Genomic DNA, 24203 nt, shown 5'->3' on the forward strand with positions numbered 1-24203 from the left:
TATAATTATTTTAACTTTCATTACTTATTTGTGTTTTCAACTATATTAATTAATTAATGTAGAGGCTTATTTGAGAATTTACGTGCTAAATGTAGTCTTATTTGTTTTGTTTGACGATGTGTTTAATTAGGATGCCTATATTTTTTTTTTTGGTTTAAAACCTACCCTAATAGTATATTCAATGCCTCTTGGATGTTAGGTTGGGTCGATAGACATGTTTTAGGACGATAATTCTTATTTCTCTTAGATCGCTCTAGGATTATAATAACAAATGAACATAGGAGGGGTAGGGGTAGTTAGGCCCTTCGGAAATGATGGAAGTCGACCCGAGCAGAAAAATGACAAAATACTATATTTTTGTCTCCCGATTATTAAGCCGGCGCTGATCCAAAGAATATGAGTACATAAATATTTTTACCCTGTTTTTTTTAAATATTTCTATTTGTATATATTTGGGGTAGTTTAAATATTATTTCGTTTGCCTTTTACCATTATTTAAAGAGTTGATGATATTTGTTTATCCTGTACTAATGCTAACATTAATTGTTTAATTTAACTTAATTAAATCCCCTAAAGAGAAACCATTTTTGTTTTATTGATTTACTTAAATTATCTCTCCTTTATTTAATCATTTTTCATACCAAGTCTATTTTTATCCTAAATATTTTAAAATTTTACATTTTTCAAATTGTTTAATGCTTCAATTATTGTTAAAATACATTTTTCCAAAGTTAGTCAAATAAATTTCAAATCGTCGGACAACCGCATGTTAGCGGCTATTTTAAGTGCTAAAACCTTCTTAAAATAGTAATATGAACCCCGTACCCTTTTCTCTAAATTTTTAAGACTTAAATCTGTTAGAGTCTTTTAAATTAAGTTTTCTTAATTTCTTTAAAAAATTAAGTGGCGACTCCTTTTTATACTACAATTGATTTTTTCTTATAAAGATGAAATTAATTTTAAACTCTCATCCATTTTTCGACATAACACGATCAACAGAAGCTGGTGCTACAGACATGGTGGGATGGCGCCCGTGCAAGCTAAGCCACTCAGGAAGGCCATGATCCGCTGGGACAAAATTGGGTCTAGAAGGGGAATACCAATAGCCTCAGTTTGGTTATCCTCCTCTTATTCAGCTTGCTCCTGTTCTCCTCATTATAGGGAACAGGAGGGGCGTCACCTACCAGCACCTCTTCAATAGAGACCTCTACTCTGGCAGGTGTTGCCCTTCCTCTGCCCCTGCCTCGCCTACCTCTCCTGTCTCTCCCTCTTTCATGCCCTCGAAATGCTGGCTCTTCTTCGGGGTCAACTAGAGTTACTGTCCTGACACCGTTGTAACATGTGTTAACCATCTGCGGACAAGAGGGTGAAAGCGATTAGATACCAATTGGAATCAAGTTATAGCACGAATGAAAGAAGACAGTGAAATTTTTCCTAAAATTCTATAGCTTTTCGAAAAAAAGTACAAACGTCTCCGTACCATTCCGCAAGACTCTACAAGACTCATTTCGGTATGACGAGATCAACGAACCTAAGCTATGATGCCAACTTTGTCACGATTCTGACCCACCGTGACTGGCACCCATAATACTTATTCCAGTGGGAGAAATATTTTTACAGCCCAGCTTATCAACTTAAGAAATAAATATTAAAAACCTTGCAGAAGCAGGAATATAACCAAAAAATAATACCGAGTTCCCATAAAGTTAGCCAACAATTTTAATAACTACAAAAATGCGGAAGTCAACACATCATAGGAACTTAAAGTCTTCCGTACCAAAACTCTAACTAGTGTCAATGTAAGAAAAAGGAAAACACTCCCCAAACAGAAGTCAAAATACTAAAACAGTGTCTAAACATCTGAGTCCCAAAAGAAGGACTAAGATTAATGGAAAAGTCCACGGCAGTATGACAAAATAGCTCATCATTGGACTTTGAACAAACTTCTAATCTTCCAACCAAGGTCTCTCTGCAACCGGCTGAATATTCTCTATACTCAACAAAAAGGCAGAGCAATAGTAGTATCAGTACACAAAGACAACGGTGTACTAGTAGGATCACGCGGTTAGTCAGTAAGCGGATCATAGACAAGTAAATTCAACACAATAGGCATATACATATACAAAATAAGTCAACCAATCTCAAGTTCAACTATTATTCAGCAATATCACAACTCAATAACTTCCACATGCTATAACTTCACATCAGGGTCCTCTCAAAAAACCTATAAATAATCAACTTTGTGTTGGAACGTGACATTCGATCCAATTATGTGTCAGAGCGTAACATCCGATCTAAATATGTGTCAAAACGTGACACCCGTTCCAAATTATGTACCAAAATATGACATCCGATCCAAAGATACCATAATCATAAATACATTTAGTATTTACAACATTTATATCACCAAGAACAAGATCATCATACAAACAAGCCAGCAATCATTTCACACATAATCTAACATGTTTTCCTATTCATATACATACATGCATATCATGAAACAATTTAGCAAGTATATGAAACACATACGGAAAACTAGACCATTACCTACCTCAAATTCAAGCTTCAACAACCTTACAATGCAAGAGTCTTCCCTTTTCGGATTCGTTCTTCTTGTTCTTGGTCTAGAAAATAGTAAATACATATAAAGGATCAGCACAATGACCCAACTATCAGGAAATGTAACATAATTTCACACCCTAGGCCAACCCTTGATCCTAACCTTACCCTAGGGCTAATTCCCACCATAGATTTTTAGTTCAAACCCTCCCCCAATCATTACCACCCATACTTTCTAGTTTCTAGGAATCAAAGAATGAATTTAGAGAATAAAAACATTACCTTAAGCGTGGAAATCCGTGAGAAATTGGTAGAATTCGCCCTAGGTCACCTCTTGAAGTTTTAGAAATTGATTTTGCTGAAAAAGACCATTTCTGGACTGTTTCACGACTTAAGTCTCGACTGTCCCACTTTGACGGGACCCATTTCTCTCTGGTGGGATATGCGAAAATAGTGAGCTCGAAGTTTGTGCTCCAAGCCCCCATTTCACAACACAAGCCTTCCAAGCTCCAAGCCCCCATTTCACAACACACCCCTTCTAAGAATGTATTAAAATTATACCATTCACGTCAAATTCGATTTTGAGAGTTTTACTCGCCCGAATGTAATTTCGTGAAGCTGTAAATGCTCCGTATCATCTTGGATGTCAATTTATCCAATTAAATTATAGATTTGACCTTCCATCATTCACTTGATCGCCCTAGAAGTCACCTGACTCAGAATTTGTCCAAGTCTGGCCTAGGCTCAAATTTTCCGAAGTTACTACCCGAAGTTTTCTGGCACGAAATCCTTCTCCATTGGCCTATTCCTAACGAAGGCTCAACCCAAACTCCGTGGGTATATTTGTACCAATTCTAATAGTTTAAGGATATTTTAGGCCTTTTTCAAAAGTAAAATCATTAAATATTTATTTACTATGTTACCTAATATGATTGATCCAAATTCAATCCATCCTCAAATAAGTAATAAAAACCCTATTAATTCATATTTTACTCGATATGCTTGAAATTAATATTAATTTTTATCTAATTTCACAATATCTTTGTATTGGCCTATTCTAAATCAACCCCCAATTTATTATAACCCAACTCACAACTGGGATCCAAATAAAATTCATACTCTCCCCGTCTGATTGTTAATCTAATTCTTTTTATTAATATAAATTTTCTATCAATTATCCAATGTTACTCTTGTTTATCCCCTCTTTTTATTCCTTTTTAATCGATTAGTCGTAATTAGGATACCAGGAACTCAAATTTGAAATGAACTTACATGTTCATATGCTTTTAATTTGTATTATTTTCATGGTGGGGTTGGGATATGAGAAAAAGTTATTTTTGTTTTTTTACTTTAAATTTTGGGTACACAAAAAAAAATGCAGTATATGTAAGATAGTTTTGAACCAATTCAAACAGTTAAAGGGCAAGTTAAGCCCTTCTCCGAAGAAACAATTAATTCACTTTATTAAAAATAAAAATCATTCAACAAATAAGCAAAATGAGAGATTTAAATCATAACTTTAATCATAGATTATTTCCCTAAACAAGATTTAAATGTGTGTTTTTTTTTAAAAAATATATATTTATAAAGAAAACGGAGAAGGGCCTAAAATGCCCCTCAATTATTTGAATTGGTACAAAACTATCCTCCATTCATCTCGTGGCCCCCAAATACCCTTGACGTCAATTTTTTGACTAAAAAATATCGTTATTTCTAATGGCCCACACTCATTAAGTGGATGAGAGGACAATATTGTATCAAATTCCATGGTTTAAGGATATTTTAGGCCCTTATCTATTAAAATAATTTAAAATTACTTAATATATGAGCTCATATGATTGACCTGACTTTGGGTTGCATAGTAAAATCACCTCCCCTCCTTCACTTTCTCTCTCTGTTGCACTTTTTTTCTTCTTGAAATCTTGTTCACCATTTTATTTTATTTTTAAAATTATGACAAAATAAGGGAGGAAAAAAGAAATAAAATAATGAGGACATTCATATAGAAATAATTAGTTCAATAGAAGATAATTTAATAATATCTTTTTTTTTTGTGTGTGTACCCAAAATTCCAAATAAACGAATAAAAAATAATCTTTTTTCCTATCTCCACCCCTACCCCCACCATGATAATAATATAAATTAAAAGAATATAAACATGTAGTTTTATGTCAAGTTTGAGTCTTTGATATCTTAATTAAGAATAAGAGATTAAAAAAAGAATAAAAAGGGGGAATGAACAAGAAAATTGTATAATTAATAGAAAATCTTATGTTAATAAAAAGTAATAATTTTTTTAAATGGACATTCAGACGCAATTTTAGATGGATCCCCAGTTATAAGTGGGCTATAATAAATTGGGTATTAATCTAAAATAGGTTAATAGAAAGCTATCATGAAATTAATATTTTTTTGAATATTATTTTCAAACGTATCAGGTCAAACTATGAATTATATGTGATTTTTGTTATTTATTTGAGAATGGTTTAAATTTGGACCAATCAGAATATGCAACATAATAAATAAATATTTAATGATTTTACTTTAGGAGAACTGTAAAAATAAGGCAATATGACCAAAAAAGTTAATATCAAGGGTATTTTTGAACCAAAAGGTTGACGCCAATGGTATTTGCTGGCCGAAAGGTGGACGGAGGGTAGTTGTACCAATTTGAATAGTTAAGGGGCATTTTCGACCCTTCTTCGTAAAGAAAAAAATATTTTTGACCTATTAAGTAACAATATGAGCATTTTTGGACCATATTATTAGTTGTAGGTATTTTTAGACCAAACCTATTAATCCCTTTTCGTTTAAACTATTTTTTTTTAAAAGGTACTCCCATAAATGAAGAAATAGAATACATTGTTTTATTGTTGAGAATCTTAAGCTAAAAGAAAAGTCGAAAGTTTCCAAATATTGTTTTACTATTGAAAATCCTAAGTTTCTAAATATGTTTTATTGTTGAAAATCATGAGTTAAAAAAAATAAAATCGTAAGTTTCTAAATGCTTACTTGTTTTCTCAAGTTATTACCAATTGGGTTTACTTGTTTTCCCAAGTTATTACCAATTGGGTTTCCAATAAGGCAAGGATTGACTTAGTTATAAATATAGTTGTGCGTTACAGGCATTCCTAAAATTGTTCCCATTGCGTTCAACCTTTTTCCTTTTTGTTGTATAAATTGATAGTCATTAACTCATAAACTCTCTCTGCCCTTATACTTTGAAAAATAGTGATAGAGTTGCAAGAAGAAGGGTATCGATTTCATCCTACCGATTCAGCGTTACTCGCATTCCTTCTCAAGTTTATTGCACAAAACGATTTGTGTGACAATGATTTTATTACGGAGCGTGATGTTTACAAATAAGAACCTTGGGTAACATATGGCTATGGCCGCCACTGTGGAGGACAAGATGACGGGGATACTAGTATTTTCCGATATTTTATTTCGCCAAGGCATAAGAACGAGGAAGTAAACGTCAAATTTTGCAGGTCTGTGGGTAAAAACTTGGGACTTGGAAGCAACAAGATAAGGGAAAAGAGGTGATGAGTAAACAGAACAACGCTGTGATTATCGGATACAAGAAGAGTCTCTTTTATGACATTAAGATGTGTTCTACTGATGGTGTCAAGTGGCTCATGAAGGAATACGCGTTTGTGAAGCTATTCTTAGAAAGTTCAGAAACTCAAAGTTTAGAAATTATGTTATTTGTGCTATAAAAAGTAAGTCCAAAAAAAATTCTTCTAATAGTTCTCCAAGTAGAAACGTGACAACTATTGTGGATTTTCCTCATGAAAACATGTTGGATACAAAGGTGATTTCAGGGATAAATTCTGTTGAGCCATAAATGGATCAGGAATATAAGGCGATCACTCCTATCAATATTGTTAAACCAATGGTGAAAATTCAAGAGGGTTCATCAGGTGAAGAGAATGGTGTGTTGGGGCTAACTACTACTTCTCAAATTGAAGCAATACTAGAATCTAATCAACATCAGGTGCAGACTCAGGAGGTTGCTGGTGAAGAGAATGGACTGTTGAGGCTAACTGCGCCTTTTTCTCAAGTTCAAGAATTTGTGAGGCCAGAAAATAACGTGACTGAAATATTCGATACGGGTGACATATTGTTGGACAAGAACCAGACAAAATATCAACCAACACCCCAAGAAGAAACTGAAACACTTTGTGAAACAGAAGAATCCAGCTTGGTTGTTGACCTTGCGGAAGCCTTGTTAGATCATGCGCCTATAAAGGATAGATTGGATACAATTAGGGCGAGTAAGAGTACATTAATGTTGGACCAACAATCTTGGCAGTCTAAAGTGCATCTACAAGATATGCTGCTCTGAAGAATTGGTACTACCTGGACAGTTTCAGCTAATTTTGGGGACATTACTAACTAGCTAATTTCAGTTTCTGAAACAATATCAGGAGTTTTGAGCCTCTTCTTAATCTTTTAGTTTGATGTTTCTAATAGTTTATGTAAATTCTATTTGTCCAAATCTTGTGTTCAATTTCTAACTTTGACAAAGAAACTGTTATTATAAGCTTGATCACTTGTTACAAAAGTTCATACAGTCCTCCCCGAATGAAATTTTTTCTTCTGTCTATACCAAATCCACTACTGGATGATTTAGGTTTCGTCTACAGATCTCATCATCTGAGAATTTGATACGTAAAATCCCCCTAAATTGCGACTTAAACACGCTAAGTGTAGGATGCTTCCATTACCCCTGAACTTTCTTTTTTCGTTTGAATTACCATCCTGTACCAAAATCTAGTTGCAAGTGATAATCTCAGGTCAAACACTTAAACTGGCAATTTTTTAGAATCACATCCTGGTGAAAATCACCCTGCTTTTATGCTATAATTCATACAAGCTACCCATACTGCATCTAATTTTTCCCATAAATATGCCACAAACTTGATTGGTTTCTTTTGCGACAAACTTGAAATCCAGAAAATATATAAAATTGACAAATTATGCTAAAATTTAACCATCTTTTGAAGATAAAGCCGAGTATTCTGTTGAAGATAAAGCCGAGTATATATAGATTGTTAATAAACTGTATTGGAAAATATTAAAACAGTAACAACAACTAAAAGTAATAAAACACAGAATTTGGAAAATTAATGCAAGAACAAAATCGAGCCCACTGACTGCACAGTGTGTCCTTTTGGTGACTGCGAACCACTCGAAGGCTGTATATCACACGAATTTAGGAAGTGCAGAAAGAAGAAGAAGAAGATGTTATTTCAGAATTTTCGTATTAAACATTCTGAGGATTAAGAGACATATATAGACTGTTTGCACCTTTTAAGAAAATGCACCCGTACCCGTACCCGTAGCCGTAGCCGAAGCCGAGCCGAGCGAGCGACGACGGCGCGAGGGGAGACCCTCTTCTTGACCCTTTAGCAACATGAAGGAGTCCTTCTACTTTTAAGTAGGAGACTTTTCATTTCCACCACCTATGTGGGACCAAAGCTTATTTAATAAAGCAAGAGAGAACATATCATTTTCCTCTCCACTTCTTTTTCCCTCAATTTCCCATTCAAACTATCAATTAAACCCAACATATATATATATATATATATATATATATATATATATATATATATATATATTGATTTAATGTTATTTTGGTTCATTATTTCATAGAGGAATTCAGTGAAATGACCTCTCTGTTGCATAAGAATTAACACTTCTACTAAATGAACATAGCAACAAAAATAAGATAACATTTTCCGTTACAATTTAAAGAGAATACTAAATAAAAATATGAGATGACGAAGATCATTCAAAGAATTATTGAGTTTTTTTTGAGTAATTGTATCATATCCTTCAAATTGATGTTAGAGTCTCTACAATTTTGATAAAAAACACAAATAGTTTCGCAATCGGCAAAGTTCACCTGTGTTGGTGTTGCCTTTACGGGTCAATGATATATGCAAGAATCGTATTAAGAAAAATATATTACATATTTAAAAAGGAGCAGACAAACAGGGAGTTTGCTTTAAAAGTTGAAGAGAAGTGCCCGGAGTCAACTCAAAAATTTCGATTAGGTTGCAATACACTCGATTGCACTTGCACCTTGGTTATATTATGACCGGACAGACTTTTCCTAACACCTTGTTTGGATGGTTGTTATACATTGTATTGTATTGTTAATTTAAATATAATATTTATTTTGATCGTTACTTAATTTTTATTACATCATATCGTTTAAATCCGAAGGTAGGTAACAATAAAAAATTCAATTTTGTGTAAAGACCGCTTTGGTGTGATAGCGACATTATCTTAATATTTTTTTCTTATTTATACTTACATATTATTTAATAATCAAAATTTATCCTTTGTCCTACTTCTTATAGTAGTTCTATCATGTCCCCTATTTTTTTTTGTAGGTTTATCATTTAGATTATTGATGTGTAACAATGAAAAACAATATAATCCATCAAAATATTATATTCATTAAAATACTACAATACAACACAAATTAATACATTATCAGACAATTCGTAATAACCATTCAAATAGAGCATAAGAAATATCTATAGATATCATTATATCTGGACCAGTGTTGCTAACGGATTATAATTCTAAGGAGGAGAGTGGTCACTGGTCAAAAATTGGGACCGTGAGGGCACCTCTTCAATAAATATAAGGGTTGAAGTATCAATATTCCAACCCTTAGGGATCAAAGTGATATTCTATCCTTTCGTGTCAGCTTTAAATAGTCTCCAAGCCAACCTCAATTCACTTTCACTAGAATTTCTGTTCAAAGGCCCAAACCCCTCTCCGATCATTGCTCTCTCTTGATCGCCGCCGTGGTCGACTCCCGCCGGCCACCCCGAACGTTTTCCCCGGCTAATTCTTCCTCTCTATCGTGTCCATCCAAGGTCAAGCCCGAATCTCTATTGTGTTTGTTATCTTTTTGGAAGCTTATTTCTTGTGCTTCTTAATGCTATTGGGCGTGAATAGAGAGAAATGGTTACACAGGATTCATATAGGGGATCGGAACTAGTTTGGGATTGAGATGTAGTTGATTGATCGATCGATTGAGTCATTGTTTGATTGAGCCTGAAAAGAAGAAATAGGTCAAGGACATTACTGATTAGAAGTGTCGGTTTTTCTGGAATCGAAATACTAGATGTGACTTAAAATGGTGATGTTTTAGATTAATTTCATGACCCATATAGCATTCTTGCTTATTAATGTCTTTTAGAGTTGAATTAAAGGATCCCTAATGAGGAATAGTACATGGTGTGATTGTACCCTGCTGTTATACTAATTTGTAGTACTTATAGTACAAGGACACTGTTATACTAATTTGTAGTACTTATAGTACGAGGACAAATAATGGGACTAATTGAATTTTTATCGTGATTTTTATGTACCTGAGTGCAAAACAGGATATAGTTTATTCTTTGTGGAACTTAAACATTATTAGTAGACATTGGGTGTTAAAAGTTATATATTTCGTAATAGATGTTGAAAAGGCTTTGGGTGATTGGAATGTTTGTTCCTTAATTAAAGTTGATGCATCTTTGGATGACCCAAAAAGAAAGTAGGGACTTGAAAAGAGGGGTTGTATAAGTTGACCACTTTCTGACAAAAGAAATTCACTTTTATAAATCTGTGTTGAGTTGCGAGAAATACATCAAGTTATGAGGGAAAGCTTAAATGTTACTTCTAGAAAAACTTGTTCTTGTTAGGATGTTTCATTCACTCAGTTATGCAGTGGTTTGTTTATTGTCTTTGCCTGGCTAGCATTTGCTAATGGCAGCTTTCTATTGTTTACCAGATGACATCACTTGAAGAAAGGTTGCAAAAGTTCAAGAAGCAGCAAGAGAAGTGCCAAGCTATTAGTAGTATGGCTGCCAGAGCAGGACCTTCCAAGGTGGCAGCTCCTCCAAGACTAGCAAATGCAAAACCTCCTGCGCCTGCAGTCAAATTTTCTAATGACACGGAAAGGCTCCAGCATATAAATAGTATAAGGAAAGCTCCTGTTGGGGCTCAGATAAAACGTGTCATAGACTTGCTTCTGGAGGTATAGTGCCTCCACTTTCTTCTCATTGTTTTTCAATCTTTCTTTAATTTTATTTCTAAATTAAGAGCTATGATGCTGGTAATTCAACTTAGCGGCAAGAAGCAAGTGTAAAAACTGCTAAATCTCTAAATTTATCTCATAGCAAAATAGCTTAGGATTAAGCGACCTACAGACTTAAAATTATGGAGCAACTTAACTTTGCTTACTGTGGTTTTCAGTCAAAACTTATTTGCTAGTTGAGATTAGATCGATTAACCTTGTGGCAATTGTCTTAGATCTATGACTAGGCCTACCACCGAGGATTCATGCAATGTTGGATGGTGCAGTTGATTTGATCCAAAGTGCTTTTATTAGGGTATATCAAACAAGAAACAAACAGATGTTCTAAAATACTGCAGTTTAAATGGGGGCCTTTTGCTGTTCTGGGGATTTTTTTTTGTGGTATGTCTCATGTGGTTTGTTGTACTGCTGTATAATTATTTCATGTCGTATTGGAGTAGTACAAATGCTTAACTCTATTACAAGCTAGTTCTAGTTTCTGGAGTGTCAACCATTTATTATTAGTTGCAAGAGCTACTTGAAGCTAGAGGTGGATGCTTGCATTATTAGCTGAAGTATCTATTCCCTTCTTCTTCAAGTAAAGTCTTTTGCATGTCTGCTGAATAACCATAAATTTACAGGCCTCAAATGAGTCACTGAAAGACCTTTCAACTTCATGGATTTGGTGATGATGATTAATCTCTTCTTTTAGCTGGACTGATGTAATTAACTAAATATCATGTGAATCGACTTCAGGGTGACATATTTCTTACCTGGCACAACTGCATAACACGTCATAGCCTCCAGTGTTTCTTCTTTTAGCTTCAAGTTGGTAGATTTGATTCACATATAACATTGTTTCGTTCTTCTTCCCTGATGCTACTGGGCAGTAACTATGTAGAATTACTGCAAAATTAAGACACCAAACATGCTCAGAAAAAAGATATAAATGGTAAAGATTATGCTTAATAAAGCACTAATAATGTCTGAATCAAGAACTTATTCAACTTCATTTGCAAGTTCCATTTTGCACCAAACATAAAACAAAAAAGTTCTATTTGGTCCGTTCCAGGGTGGAGTTCCGTAGGTAAAAAAATTCGCCCTGATTAATGGTGTCTTGTCCTATTATCTTATGGAAACTGTGACACGTTCTGTTTAATAGTAATACCGTAATAGTTAGACTTTGATAACTAATTAATTTTCATACATGCAGACAAGGCAAGCTTTCACACCAGAACAGATCAATGAAGCATGTTATGTTGATATAAATGGCAATAAAGCTGTGTTTGACAGTTTGAGGAACAACCTCAAAGTACATTATGATGGCAATCGCTTCTCTTATAAGGTAATCAAAATCTTCTTAGTTGTATTCCTTCATGTTTTAAGTCATTTGCAATCAACTCTGATTCTCTCTGTCTTTAGTATCATTAATTCATTTATTATTTGTCAACAGTCGAAACATGCTTTGAAAAATAAAGATCAACTACTTATCTTGATACGAAAATTCCCTGAGGGTATTGCTGTAATCGACCTCAAGGATGCATACCCAACTGTCATGGAGGACCTGCAGGTATTTCTCATGCCAATCTACTTTTTGAGTTGTTCGCTTTCAATGTACTGATACAGGAATATCCTATAGGCTCTCAAAGGTGCTGGTCAAATATGGCTGCTGTCAAATTTTGACTCCCAGGAAGACATTGCCTTCCCTAATGATCCACGAGTACCTATTAAGGTTGATGATGATTTGAAACAGCTATTCAGAGGTATTGAATTACCACGTGACATGCTTGATATTGAAAGGGATCTCCAGAAGAATGGGATGAAACCCGCTACAAACACTGCAAAGAGAAGGGCAATGGCACAAGTTCATGGCATTGCCCCCAAGCCCAAAACCAAGAAGAAGAAGCATGAGATTAGCAAGAGGACTAAGCTTACAAATGCTCACCTTCCAGAGCTCTTCAAACTTTAGATTTCTATTGGTTCATAAACTTCTCCTGAATTGAAAAGAAGCGCCGGAGTTCCTCTCATAAAGATTGTAGTCTTAATTAGGCTTGGGGTATGTTGCTCCTTTCCAGATTCTGATGTCTAGTGACTGAGCCTCCAGATACCAAATGCTTTAGACATACGTCTAGCACAAAAAGCTCTTAAGAATGAAGTTTTGGGTGTTCGATTCCTATTCACAAGGTGGTGTTTTATCTTTGTTGTACCTGCTAAACTTGGGGGTGGGAATGATGCTATTATTTTGTGAGTGTATTACTGGCTTGGGGGTTTTGGACCATCAAATTGTTATGTATAACCAATTTCATGAAGATCAACATCATTTTGTATCATATTGTTTGATATCAATATATATTACAATTAAAATCTAGTAACTTGATGAGGCATGGACTGGAGAGATTTGCATATTTATTAGTTTCAGCTTCGAAAAATCTTAGAAGTTGCAACTTTGTGTACACGAGTCTTTCATAATTCCGGTTTGTCAAGGTCGGTCCTAACCATCGTCATGATGCTATGATAACAGCCATCTATCGACTAGTCTAGATTATCCACCAAGACAAAATTAGAGGAATTAGACAACTATAGTCGCAACCAAAGATAGATGATCTTCTTGAATGATTCCTGAGTATGCATTGGATTATACGATGATTGAGGATTCAAGCCGTGGAAACAACCTCTTTCAAAATTTCTAGGATTGATTGAGGTTCAAGCCGTGGAAATAGTCTCTTTCAAAATTTCTAGGTAAGGTTATATATACAATACACCATAGTTGGGCTGTTGCATAATTACAAGTAACCCAAAATCAACTTCCAGGAGCAGAGGCTAGAAGAAGAGGTTTACCAACTCAGGGATACTATCCCAGATAATAGCAATGGAAGAATATAGAAGAGAGAAGAGAGCACTACTATCATCGATGAATGCCAACATAGTACTACATTGTATCTATATACTTAAGGAGTGTATAAGATAGAGTAGAATCAGTTCAATTAAACCCTGGTAATCTTTGTTAGCGTCTTGATGAGATGCCAAACGTTACCAAATTTGTGAACTATTGTCATTTGGAATAAACATAAAAGAAGATACAACCACTGTTGCCAACAAAATTAGCAAAGAATTTTCTTGGTGATGGATAACTCCTGAAAAATCCCATTTCAGAGCTTCACTTAGCCATGATATGATATCTGATCAAGATGTCCTACTCTTAAAGCCTTTTGGGAGTCTTCTCTGAGCAAGTCTACGAATTGATAGATGTCATTGCGCTTCTGGCTCTCTAAAGGGAGACTTTCCCTGCACGAGCTTTGAAAAAAGTGAAAAAAAAGAAGTAAAGATATACTACTAAATCAACTTTTAAAAGAAATGATGCATCACCTTGTCTGTTGAATTGCAGCATAGTCAATTTCAGCAATTAGAACTGCTTCCTGATGCCCCGTGGTTGCAATTATTTCACCCATCTGCCCACCAGAAAAACAAACATCTCTTTGATTGCTCTATATAGACCTATGTTCTGCAATCCAAAGTAACTATTTGCAATTTCCTAACATACCGGTCCAACCACAGTGGAGTGACCCCATATCAAGTAACTACAGGCTGAATCTCGAGACGGGGAGCAAGATGCCACATAAAGCTACGGAAAATGCAGTTACATGTCTTCTCAGTATGATTACAAGACAAAGAGGACTATCATTATAAAGTAACATGATATTACCTGGTTATCTACTGCCCTGCAAAATCGAAGTTGAATGAGCAATAAGGAAGGAGCAGCTATCAGTTATAATAATACAGCACAGAACTTTGTTACACCACAGATAAGAAGAGAGAATCAGAGGGAAATATCCAAATTGAAGCACATTGTTTCTGCTAAAAGAAAGTTCACCATCTAGAGTAACACACTTAAGATACTACCTAAAAAGGTCCTCTATCAGGAATAAATCTTATACAACTCGCTCATAATTGATTAAATTCTAAGAAACTTGTATATTCTTATCTCCTATATTAAGGTGTCCACGTTTGTCCAAGACGGAGGATAAGGAATCAGGAGAAATCAAGACTAGGAAAAAAATTCTAGAGGGGTTAAGTACAAAATTAATTGGGGACAGAGAGGGCCATTAATCGGAGGTTTTTGTATGATTTCTATAAGTGTGTGCAACTGCAAATTTTCTTCTCTTTTGAGAATGGAAGTGCGTGCAACTGCATTGGTCGCTCTTTAAATGAAATATTCTAAAGAACTTCAGAAAACATTTATTGGTCAACTCTATTCACAACTAGACAAGACAGGATCACCTTGCCTTGTTCTTTGCTCCAGCTCCCACAGGGCCGCCCCAGTACTCATGTTGAATGCTCCAGGGTAACATATTAAATGAGCACCTGATTCTCATATGAAAATTAAGGAGACAATTAGTTCAACAGAAGTACTAACTACTTCAACATGTAAACCATCATACCTCTGGCACTATATGACATTGCCAGTTCAGGAAATCGTATATCATGACAAATTCCTATTCCAATGCGTCCAAAATCTGCAGATTGAAGTTTTCCGTTACGATATTTGTAAAAGTACAGTTTCAAGTAGGAAGCCTGGCAGGGCAATTAAAGAAAGAATCTTAGAGTGAGCAGAAACTACTAGCAACACAAGTTGAGCCAAAAAAATGGGACCTAAATCAGAATTGGACTGGTAGATGTTAATTTGTATGAACGTGCCAGATGCAGGAAAAACAGTTTCTCATTTTCTGCTAATATTTTAAGATTCCTGATGCAGAAAATGTCAACATATTTGACATGCGAGATACACAGAAGAATTATATCATATCCTCAGGGATCTATGGGACATACTAAAACTGTAGGCTTTCCAAACTTAGGGTCATTGCATTAAGCGAGGAAACAATTGCCTACCTGTTTCAACAACTGTAGGCTCCTCTCCTGCGGAAATGTTGTCTGATTCCTTAAATTGAACTTCTCCCAGCAGTGGCTTACCCATGTCAAACAAATGTATCTGCAGAAAGGCATTGCAGAATTACATTTCTAGTTCGTCTTGCCATTTTCTTCTTCCAATGACCTGTTTAACTTCTTTTTGGTGCAACTAAAGTTTATCATTATATTCATTCTTTTACTTCGTACAGCTTTTGGGGAACTAGCTTAATGCTTTCTACTTGTAATGAAAATAGAAAATATAACACTAATCAGAAAAGAAAAAGATGTGTTCTTCATTGTAGACTTTTCTATGTATCTTCCTAATAAAAAAAGCTTACTTTTCTGTGCTTAGCCTTTAACTCTCCATTAGGTCCAAACACAGAGCAACTATTGTACAGCTGATCAGCATCCTTTTCCGGAATCGATCCACCTATAATGGTGACTCCTAACAAAGAAGCCACTTCAGATAACATAAGCAATGAAGGGCTGCTGTTTATATCACTGAAGTCCTCCGCAAACTTTGCAAACATGTCAGTTGAACAAGGGCAATTCCACATTTCCTACAACAAATGACTGAATCATCACATCCAACATTGCTGTTAAGATATACACAGTTACATCCTTTGACCATCTCTTTTTAATCTTCAGATAGAAACTTCTTTAGGCTGATACTTTCCTAGCTTATCTGAGTTCATATAAAGTTCTATTCTTTAAGCTATAGCAGAAAAGAACACAACGAACTTCCAACAGCGTAAAACATTATTCTGGAAATAATAAGAATGTGCTAGTCAACACGTTTAGGTCAAATCACTATGCTAGACTTCCACAGTGAATAAACAAAGACTAAAAAAGGTACAAGGCATGGATAATCTAAAACAAGAAATATAACAATCTTCTTTTAGAATTTAAGTTTTATACACTAACGGTGTAAACAATTGCATAACCAAATTACTTAAAACCAACTGTGGGGTAAATTTCTAAGGAAGTGTGAGTTTTTAACATATGCAAGAGTGTCTGATTTATTAAAATTGGTCATATTACAACATGTAACCTTTTACATTGTTAGTGTATAAATCAGCATTAAATTTATCAAAAGAATTATGTTAAACAAAAAAGAAAAAGGAGCTTGGTCAAAAACAGAGAAAAGCTGAGGAATGATAGTCTCAATTTGTTGATTCAAATACATAAGAATACATCGGTACTATACACAAGAGAAATATTCTACACTTAATGTAAATCCTATAAATTAATCTGCATACTATTCAAAAACTAACACACAATTTTCTACACTGAATGTATTATCTAGAATATCTCTTACATATTTACCATATCGAGAATACCTTAATGTAGATCCTACAAGATATTCTACGATCTGTCCCTCATGCCAACAAGCTCAGGGTAACAATAATAAGTAGTGATATTTAGGGTGCGTTCAGTATGCAACTTCCCATGTTCGGTTGTTCATTTTCTCTAGAAAAACAAGTTCCTTCAAAATGACTTCCTAAGTAGAAGTCGGAAAACAAGTTCCACAAATAGCATTCGACATTGATTGTGTCCAGGGGCGGATCTTTGTTGCTCAGAGGGGGTGCCACGCTACCCGTGCTCTTGATTGAAAATCTGTATATATATATATATGCATATTTGTATATATATTTATAAGGAAAGTATAAATATTAATAATGAGCCTTAATGCCAATAATAAACCTTGTGGTGGCAGTGGTTAAAGCTCAAGTTTACCACCTTAGTTTACCACCTTATAAGATGCAAGTTCGAGTTAGAACCCTCAACCTCTCGTAAGTAAAATCTTAACTAAATCAATAAAACAAGTCTAAATTTTGTATGCAAATTTAATAAATATTAAGTATTATCTTGTTCTAGAGTTTTTGCCATAAGTTACTGTTCAAGACAAGGCACTCAGATTCAAAATCCCAAATCCGCCTCTGATTGTGTCCTCTCCTCCCTCCAACGCAACTCATCCTCACCTTCATCCCTACCACCCCCAACCCCTACTCTCACCTCCCATAGTATTTCTCTGGATTATAAAAAAGATAAGCAAAAATTCATATTTTTTTCCTGAAAAAACATTTTCCTTCATTCGGAACACACCCTTTAAAGCTAAAATTTTGAAAAGAGTTTAGTGAAGGGAAAGGCTACTCACAGGCAAAAGTATAAGAGTTGCACCTTGTTCTGCAGCAGCTTGAATTAGATTATGAGCATTGAAGATGTTTGCACTCTTCTCTGTGCTAACTTTCAGCTGACAAATTCCAATCTTGAACTGTTTTTACAAAAAAAATAAAAAATAATCAAGAATCAAGAAAATGTCATGTTTTGAGTTTGTTGTTAATGGAGAAACCAAAAGGGTATTTTGAAAAGGAAACAGACCTGTGTTATTTTGGGAATTTGTAGTGGAGCAGAGACTAAGGACTGAGCAGTAATTGTCTCCATGGAAGTGCAGATTTTGTGAGAAATGGCTCTATACTCTTCATTAATTATGCTAAAAGTTGTTTTTAAAGCTGGGACTGAGACAAACCCTCAAAATAATAGCAATAACGATAAACGAGTTCACCTGGGAAAAGACGGTACCACCCTTTGAATTTATATGAGCTAGTTAAAAGACATGTATCTTAATATTTAGGTCTTAAAATTTGATTATTATTATTATTTTAACATATAAAAGCGAGAAAATAATGCTAAAATAAATAAATATAAAGTTGGGGAAATTTTTGATCTCAGATGAGAGTTGAATACGATATTGCTTATTTTGACGTCGAGATCTTAGTGTAATGAAATATAGACTTGATAAATAATGAAAGCTTGGAGCACAAGAAAATATGTTTGTTCTCATTGTATTGTGACTTATAAAGCACTACACCTAATGAACGTGATAAGATTGTTAGTAGTATCAGTCAATATTCTCCTATCATGCATAAGCTATTTATAAATAATAGTTGTGTATATATCCTTTTGGCCACGCCGTTGAAATACAAGTCCTCTTGCATTCACTCACCAGGGTTTGTGCCCTCGAGTCGTTCCTTCTTAGTACTTATGACATTTTCCTCCTATCCATCTCGTCGACTCCTAATTTTAAAAGGACTCCATGTCTCCATCCTATCAAAGGTCCCAGTTACCATGTGCGGAGCTAAGGGATCCATCTGAAAACGTTATTCCTATATCAAAATATTACGTTTTATATATAAGATCAAATTTACTTGAATATATATATATAATAAATGATGAATTCTCTTTATTTCTTCAGAAACCATGGTTTAGCTGACACACAATTTAAAACACGAACAATAATAGTTTAATAATGTAAATGTTGATTGCTTTCGACAAAACTGACTGTGAACACAAAAGTGCATTTGCCACGGAGAACAAGGATAACGTATCACTTCCTTTCCCTTTAAATTACTATTAGTTTTCTTTAAAAAAATTCAAATAAGGGTAAGGAAAGGGGAGATGAGAGAGGGGATTGAGGTGGGGAATCGAGCCTTCACCAATAAAGTGAAAATTCATGTAGCTAACAAACTGAGCTACTAATATTCCCGAGACAGTGCATGTGCATCACGTGATGTTGAAGATAAGTTATTTATGAACACAAAAAATATAAAGTAATCGTGGTCTCAATGTTTCTTTCAGAAATAAACAATAGAGAGAACAAAGTGCTACCACAGGTCTAATTGATATATTAGCTGTAACTACAAGAAGAATATTTCAACTATGAACCAATGCCTAAAATGTTAGAAGTGAAATAAAATATGAAAATGGATATAAAACAAGCTTGAGTCATTCTCTTCTTCTGTACAACCAAACCACCTTATGGATTCTACAGCCTCCATAAGAATCAATGAAACCATTCTTGATATGAAAGAAATCCCCTGAGAAATTAACATTATGGAATCTGCGCAATTTCAACTAAAATCTTATGCAGTGACTGTGGCTTCGAGAAGAATGGAGAATGGTCACTGCCTTTGATCTTGAAAACTCCTTCTGGAGGGTTTACCCTCACAAGCTTCTCTTGGACGTCTGGTGAAAGAGCATGATCATCCAAGGTCTGGATATAAAATCTACGACTAGTTCCATACTTTTCAGGTGTCAGTGACAGCTTGTCCATCATCGGACCAAGAGGAATAGGTCTCATAGAAACCATTGCTAAAGCAACATCCTGCAATCATTTTATAGTGTGTTAATGATGTATTTTCATGAAACCGTCTATTTACATTCTCCTTTTTCGGAAAAAGATCTGACAACATCTAGATAGATATTAAAATACACACAAGGTTTCTTTGGTACCGGAGAAATCTGCCTAAGGAGGAAGGAAAGAGATCTCCTAATGTTTCTTTGCCTCTGTTGGGATTTCAACCAGAGACCTCTTGGTTTACCTCCTAGGTTCCTACTTCATTGATCACTAGGACACTCTCTTGGATGCTTCTTTGGCAATAATTTAAATTCTGAAATAGGCTATAATTAGATGTCAGAATCATTATTTACACCAAACCCCGAAGAAAACAGGATCGGTTCTGATCCACTGTAGTCAACTTCTCTATGTTACCACAAGCTATGTTGCTCAGACTCTTCAAAAATGTCGACAAGTGCGTGCCGGATTCTCCAAAAGTAGTGCATTTTTAGAGGATCTGACAGGGGTATGGTAGTATTTTTGGAGAGTCTGAGCAACATAGACCACAAGAAGCCGGTGAACTCACTCCTAAATGTAAGCATATTCTCCCACTAAAATCAAGAAAAATAAGCCCGTTTTCAGTTTTATGTATTTGACTTGGAGCTCTTTGAAGTGTTTCCACTACTCTAGTACAATAATGAAAATGATAGTCGAGCTCCAAAGAGTCTGATTAGCTTAATTTGGAGCATATGAAGTCTTTACTGTTAATCTTTCTTTCTTTTTTCAGTTGCGGTGTAAATAATCATTTCCAATTCCAAAATTGTAGAGTTGTTCTGTGAATTCAAAGCAGGTACAGGCCCAACATTTCTTTCTACTGAACTTGTTAACTCAAAAAGCATGATCCAAATTCATTATAAGTGCAACCAGAACTGACATTTATATTTTTGTTCCATTCTATTGCCTGTTGCCTTTAGGTGATGTATATGACATGAGAAACATATGTCATCATGAGAACTTTTTCATCATACTACCGTTCCCACTACCACAGAGAGACAGAGAGAGAAGCTGCATTTGTTTTGACCGAGCAGAGCTGTGCATATTGATGCCTCTGTATTTTTCTGTAGTCATTTCTAGTTTCTACAGTATATTCAATTCAAACAGCATAGAATAATGCACACTAGAAAGCACATTTCCACACACGGGGGATGATTTAAGTTTAGCAATTAGCATAGTAATAGATGAATCCTTGCAACTTGTATAAAGGAAGTACCTTTGTAGGAGACTGATTGAAATATAGCCCATGCATTTGCTGCTTCTCGAACATGATGCCAGTAGCAGGCTTGTCTTTACCATTCCCATAAGTTAAGAACTTAGACTCCTGGGTGAAAAGCTCTGCAGACCCAAGCTGCAAAATTTTCAACCATGAAAACATCAAAGTGGAGAGAAAAGATATAAAACTATTATTGACACTAGAAGAAAATTTCAGCAGCGGATTTATTTTTGAGACCAAACAAATCCTTAATGAGTTCAAATTGATAGGTAATAATGAATGACAACTAATCCACCAATGAATTTGCAATATACATCTGCAACGTCTTTAAACATCATGAATCACGCATGAAGAACATTACGTTATGGCTAATTGACCTTAGATTACTCTGTTCAAAAATCATCGAATTCCTACATCAGTCTACAATGAGGTCGTCACTCATTCCCATCCCCAGCAGATTATAAAATGCAATAAGATTTCAAAATATATACGCAAGCATATTAACCAGACAGACAGTAGAATGCTGATTTGGGATGTGGACTAAACTGATGAGCTAGCAATCACTAGCAGACATCATCTCTTATTGTACTTTCTTTTTTCTTACCTTTTGAGCTCCATTCTATGTACAAGCCCCTACTTTTTTTATTAATGTATATAAATTGGGTCAGATATTCTATAACTTGCAAAGTTCCTATTGTACCAACCTGACCATAAATTTCAGGAATTTGCATTCAATTACTTGCAATGCAGTTTGGTGCTATTTTTGCCATGCTTAAGAACTATAGAAGTTTCAACTGACAGACTTTTTTGACCTCCCATTTCTGGATCATGTGCCTCACACCTTCGTATATTGTTCTCTTGAAAAATTCTTAACTTTAACCACTCCATATAGGAAAACAAGAATGTCATACAAGATGACATCACAACCAAAACAGTGCTTTCTGAAGACATAACCATAAACAATGTTCGTGAAATACCAGGAGCAACTATGCTGCTACACAAAGTACTTTTAAAACATACAGTTTAAGAAGTGCTACTATTAAATAATTCAACAGGTGTCCCAATCAAGGTCAGAAAAAACGGTTGGTAACCATTCTTGGTAATTATTATGAAATGTATAGAAAATAAGGGATGCGTACCTCTTCAGCAAACACATCAAAAGGCCTCTGGCCATCAGATATCATCGTGGCACAAAGAAATACTGCTTTTGCAATTTTAGTTGGGAAATGCTCTAAGGCATAGGAAACACAAGCACCTCCAGCACTGTGACCAACCAAAATTACCTAAAGAGGTATATGCATAATGTTTCCAGAATATATGTGAAATCATCTTTGCTTGAATTCATAAACGAAAAGAACTTGAAACTTAAAACCAAATCTATCTTACCTTCTCATCCTCTGGCAAATTCTCCAGATAATCAATCAATGGTTTTGAGTATGCCTCTAGAGTTGTAACATTATTTGTATTTGTCAGATCAATGCCAGATCCAGTGAGATCTAAGGCAGTGGGTACCAATCCTGTTTCCTCCAACAGAGCGATAGTTTTGTACCAACACCAAGCTCCAAATCCTTCTCCGTGTATCAGAACAATTTTCTTTGTTTTGATGTTCTCCAAAAATTCTGGTAACTTCACAGCATAAATTCCGTAAGGTAATTGAAGTGCCACATGAAAATTTTCTAGAGTTGGCCAAAAAGATATTAATGGTTATTGGATTTCCGGTGTCTCCTTTTCTTCATTAAGTGGCATGTTACCGGCAACCTTATAATTTCTACATCCTTCTATTCAAAATATCCCCACTGATTAGGCAATAAACAGTCGCTTACATGGATTTGAACTTTTCCAATCACTCGTTATTTAGCTTGACCTATATATTTAAACATATACGCTTCCTATCGGTATTATATCTCTCTACAACTCAAGCATGAGGACTTAAAGCTAGTGAAAAGTTCAAAGGTATACTTCCCACAAATATGATTGTAACCACAAGATATCACCAGACAAAAAGGAAGGCCTAAAGAAGGGACTCAAAAATCACTTTGGCAAAATAATATTCAGCAATAACCAAAAACAAGAAAAAGAATCACAAAGGAGAAGGGTGGATCTATTTACTGTTCTCTTTCGTCCATCCATGTGAATTTTGCAGAACATATCCCGTCCAAACCCGAAAAGCAAAAGACTCACGTTAAGTCTATAATCAACAGTCTAATAATGAATCTTAGCTGAATAAACCAATTTGGGATAAAGGGACAAAAGGGAGAAGGGATCAAAACTTTTCACTTTTTTTGCAACAAAAGTGCCTTTTGACTTTTTTCCTTTTCAGGAACACTTCAGCAATATCACAAATCTTAAAGAAACCTATCATATCCACCACCAAACCAAATAAAAAATAAAGAAAAATGTTACCTTTCTGCATTATGCAGCTCCAAAGAAACTTTCCAGTCAGACCCATTATACAATTCAATGTCTAGTAGAATATATAATAAATTAAAGGTAAAGGGACTCCGAATAATTAAATAGAAACAAAATTAGGGGTTCTACTATAGTTACTACCTGTTTGGAATTGGCTAGCTGCTCGGGCAAATCATTGCGACGGCGAGAGCTAGTGGATCCGATACGCCTAGAGATGGACCCATCAAATCTTTGAGACAACTGATGCTGCTGAATTGCCATAGACAAAGCTTGTCTGTGTAGCAACTCCTCTTCCAATAATGACCTCCTCTTTGATCTCTCCATCCTCCTACTCCTCGACCCAATTCCATTTTTCCCAGCTTCTCTTATATCCTTCTTCGTCATGCACATAGTATTACCCATTTCCCAAAATTCAATTTTGAACAAAACCCAGATAAGCTGGACAGTGAAAGCCTGAAATTCAATAAAATTGAACAAGACCCAAAAACTATTTTGCACAAAAGAAGCAGAAAATCTGTAAAAGCGGCACCGTTAATGGAGTTGCAGGTATATTTGAAAAACGACGGCGTTTTTGAGGTCACAGTAAGTAGAAGTGGAAGGGAGGTGGGGTTTTTAATTCATTTGATCGTTGAGAAAAATCTGTAAAAACAACTAAAATATACAAAGGAATTCAATGCTTCATTATTTCTTTCTTTTTTTCGTGAACGTACTTCAGTGATTCTCTCTCTGTCATTTTCGAGTTTCAACTTCTGTTTTGCATTTTTCTCTGTGATGTTGAAATTTGGTTGGTAAATTTCTGTGTCAACTCTGACTGCAAATAATTACGATTGTGATGCGGTAAAAACTCTTTAAAA

General features: G+C 35.0%; 4 protein-coding genes across 7 annotated transcripts; 2 read left to right on the plus strand and 2 right to left on the minus strand.

Moving 5' to 3' along the window:
- The first annotated feature begins 5714 nt into the window (after nt 1-5714).
- LOC129900939 (uncharacterized) lies at nt 5715-7109 on the plus strand. The gene is made up of 2 exons (XM_055976030.1): nt 5715-6281; nt 6374-7109. The coding sequence occupies exon 2, from the start codon at nt 6407-6409 to the stop codon at nt 6905-6907; it is 501 nt and encodes a 166-aa protein (XP_055832005.1). The 5' UTR covers nt 5715-6281; nt 6374-6406; the 3' UTR covers nt 6908-7109.
- Nucleotides 7110-9310: 2201 nt separating this feature from the next.
- Nucleotides 9311-13016, plus strand: LOC129900812 (uncharacterized). Its single transcript, XM_055975873.1, has 5 exons — nt 9311-9458; nt 10364-10609; nt 11862-11993; nt 12102-12218; nt 12288-13016. The coding sequence occupies exons 2-5, from the start codon at nt 10364-10366 to the stop codon at nt 12615-12617; spliced, it is 825 nt and encodes a 274-aa protein (XP_055831848.1). The 5' UTR covers nt 9311-9458; the 3' UTR covers nt 12618-13016.
- Nucleotides 13017-13657: 641 nt separating this feature from the next.
- On the minus strand, nt 13658-18056 carry LOC129900813 (omega-amidase, chloroplastic-like). Of its 4 annotated transcripts, none has more exons than XM_055975875.1 (10): nt 17936-18056; nt 17712-17828; nt 15892-16113; nt 15536-15635; nt 15088-15162; nt 14932-15010; nt 14352-14367; nt 14190-14270; nt 14015-14097; nt 13658-13933 (listed from the first exon to the last, which is right to left on the minus strand). In XM_055975875.1, the coding sequence occupies exons 1-10, from the start codon at nt 17996-17998 to the stop codon at nt 13810-13812; spliced, it is 960 nt and encodes a 319-aa protein (XP_055831850.1). In that variant the 5' UTR covers nt 17999-18056; the 3' UTR covers nt 13658-13809. The 4 variants fall into 4 exon arrangements, with proteins under 4 accessions (XP_055831850.1, XP_055831852.1, XP_055831851.1 ...); XM_055975877.1 differs by lacking the exon at nt 17936-18056 and adding an exon at nt 16894-17170 and having other exon boundaries at nt 17735-17821; XM_055975876.1 differs by lacking the exon at nt 17936-18056 and adding an exon at nt 16894-17170 and having other exon boundaries at nt 17712-17797.
- A 1018-nt stretch (nt 18057-19074) lies between these two features.
- On the minus strand, nt 19075-24184 carry LOC129900814 (putative methylesterase 12, chloroplastic). Its single transcript, XM_055975879.1, has 5 exons — nt 23491-24184; nt 22327-22566; nt 22080-22223; nt 20941-21075; nt 19075-19718 (listed from the first exon to the last, which is right to left on the minus strand). The coding sequence occupies exons 1-5, from the start codon at nt 23749-23751 to the stop codon at nt 19446-19448; spliced, it is 1053 nt and encodes a 350-aa protein (XP_055831854.1). The 5' UTR covers nt 23752-24184; the 3' UTR covers nt 19075-19445.
- Between the last annotated feature and the right edge of the window lie 19 nt (nt 24185-24203).

This window comes from Solanum dulcamara, chromosome 8 (genome assembly GCF_947179165.1).
Source record: "Solanum dulcamara chromosome 8, daSolDulc1.2, whole genome shotgun sequence".
Classification (NCBI taxonomy): Eukaryota; Viridiplantae; Streptophyta; class Magnoliopsida; order Solanales; family Solanaceae; genus Solanum; species Solanum dulcamara.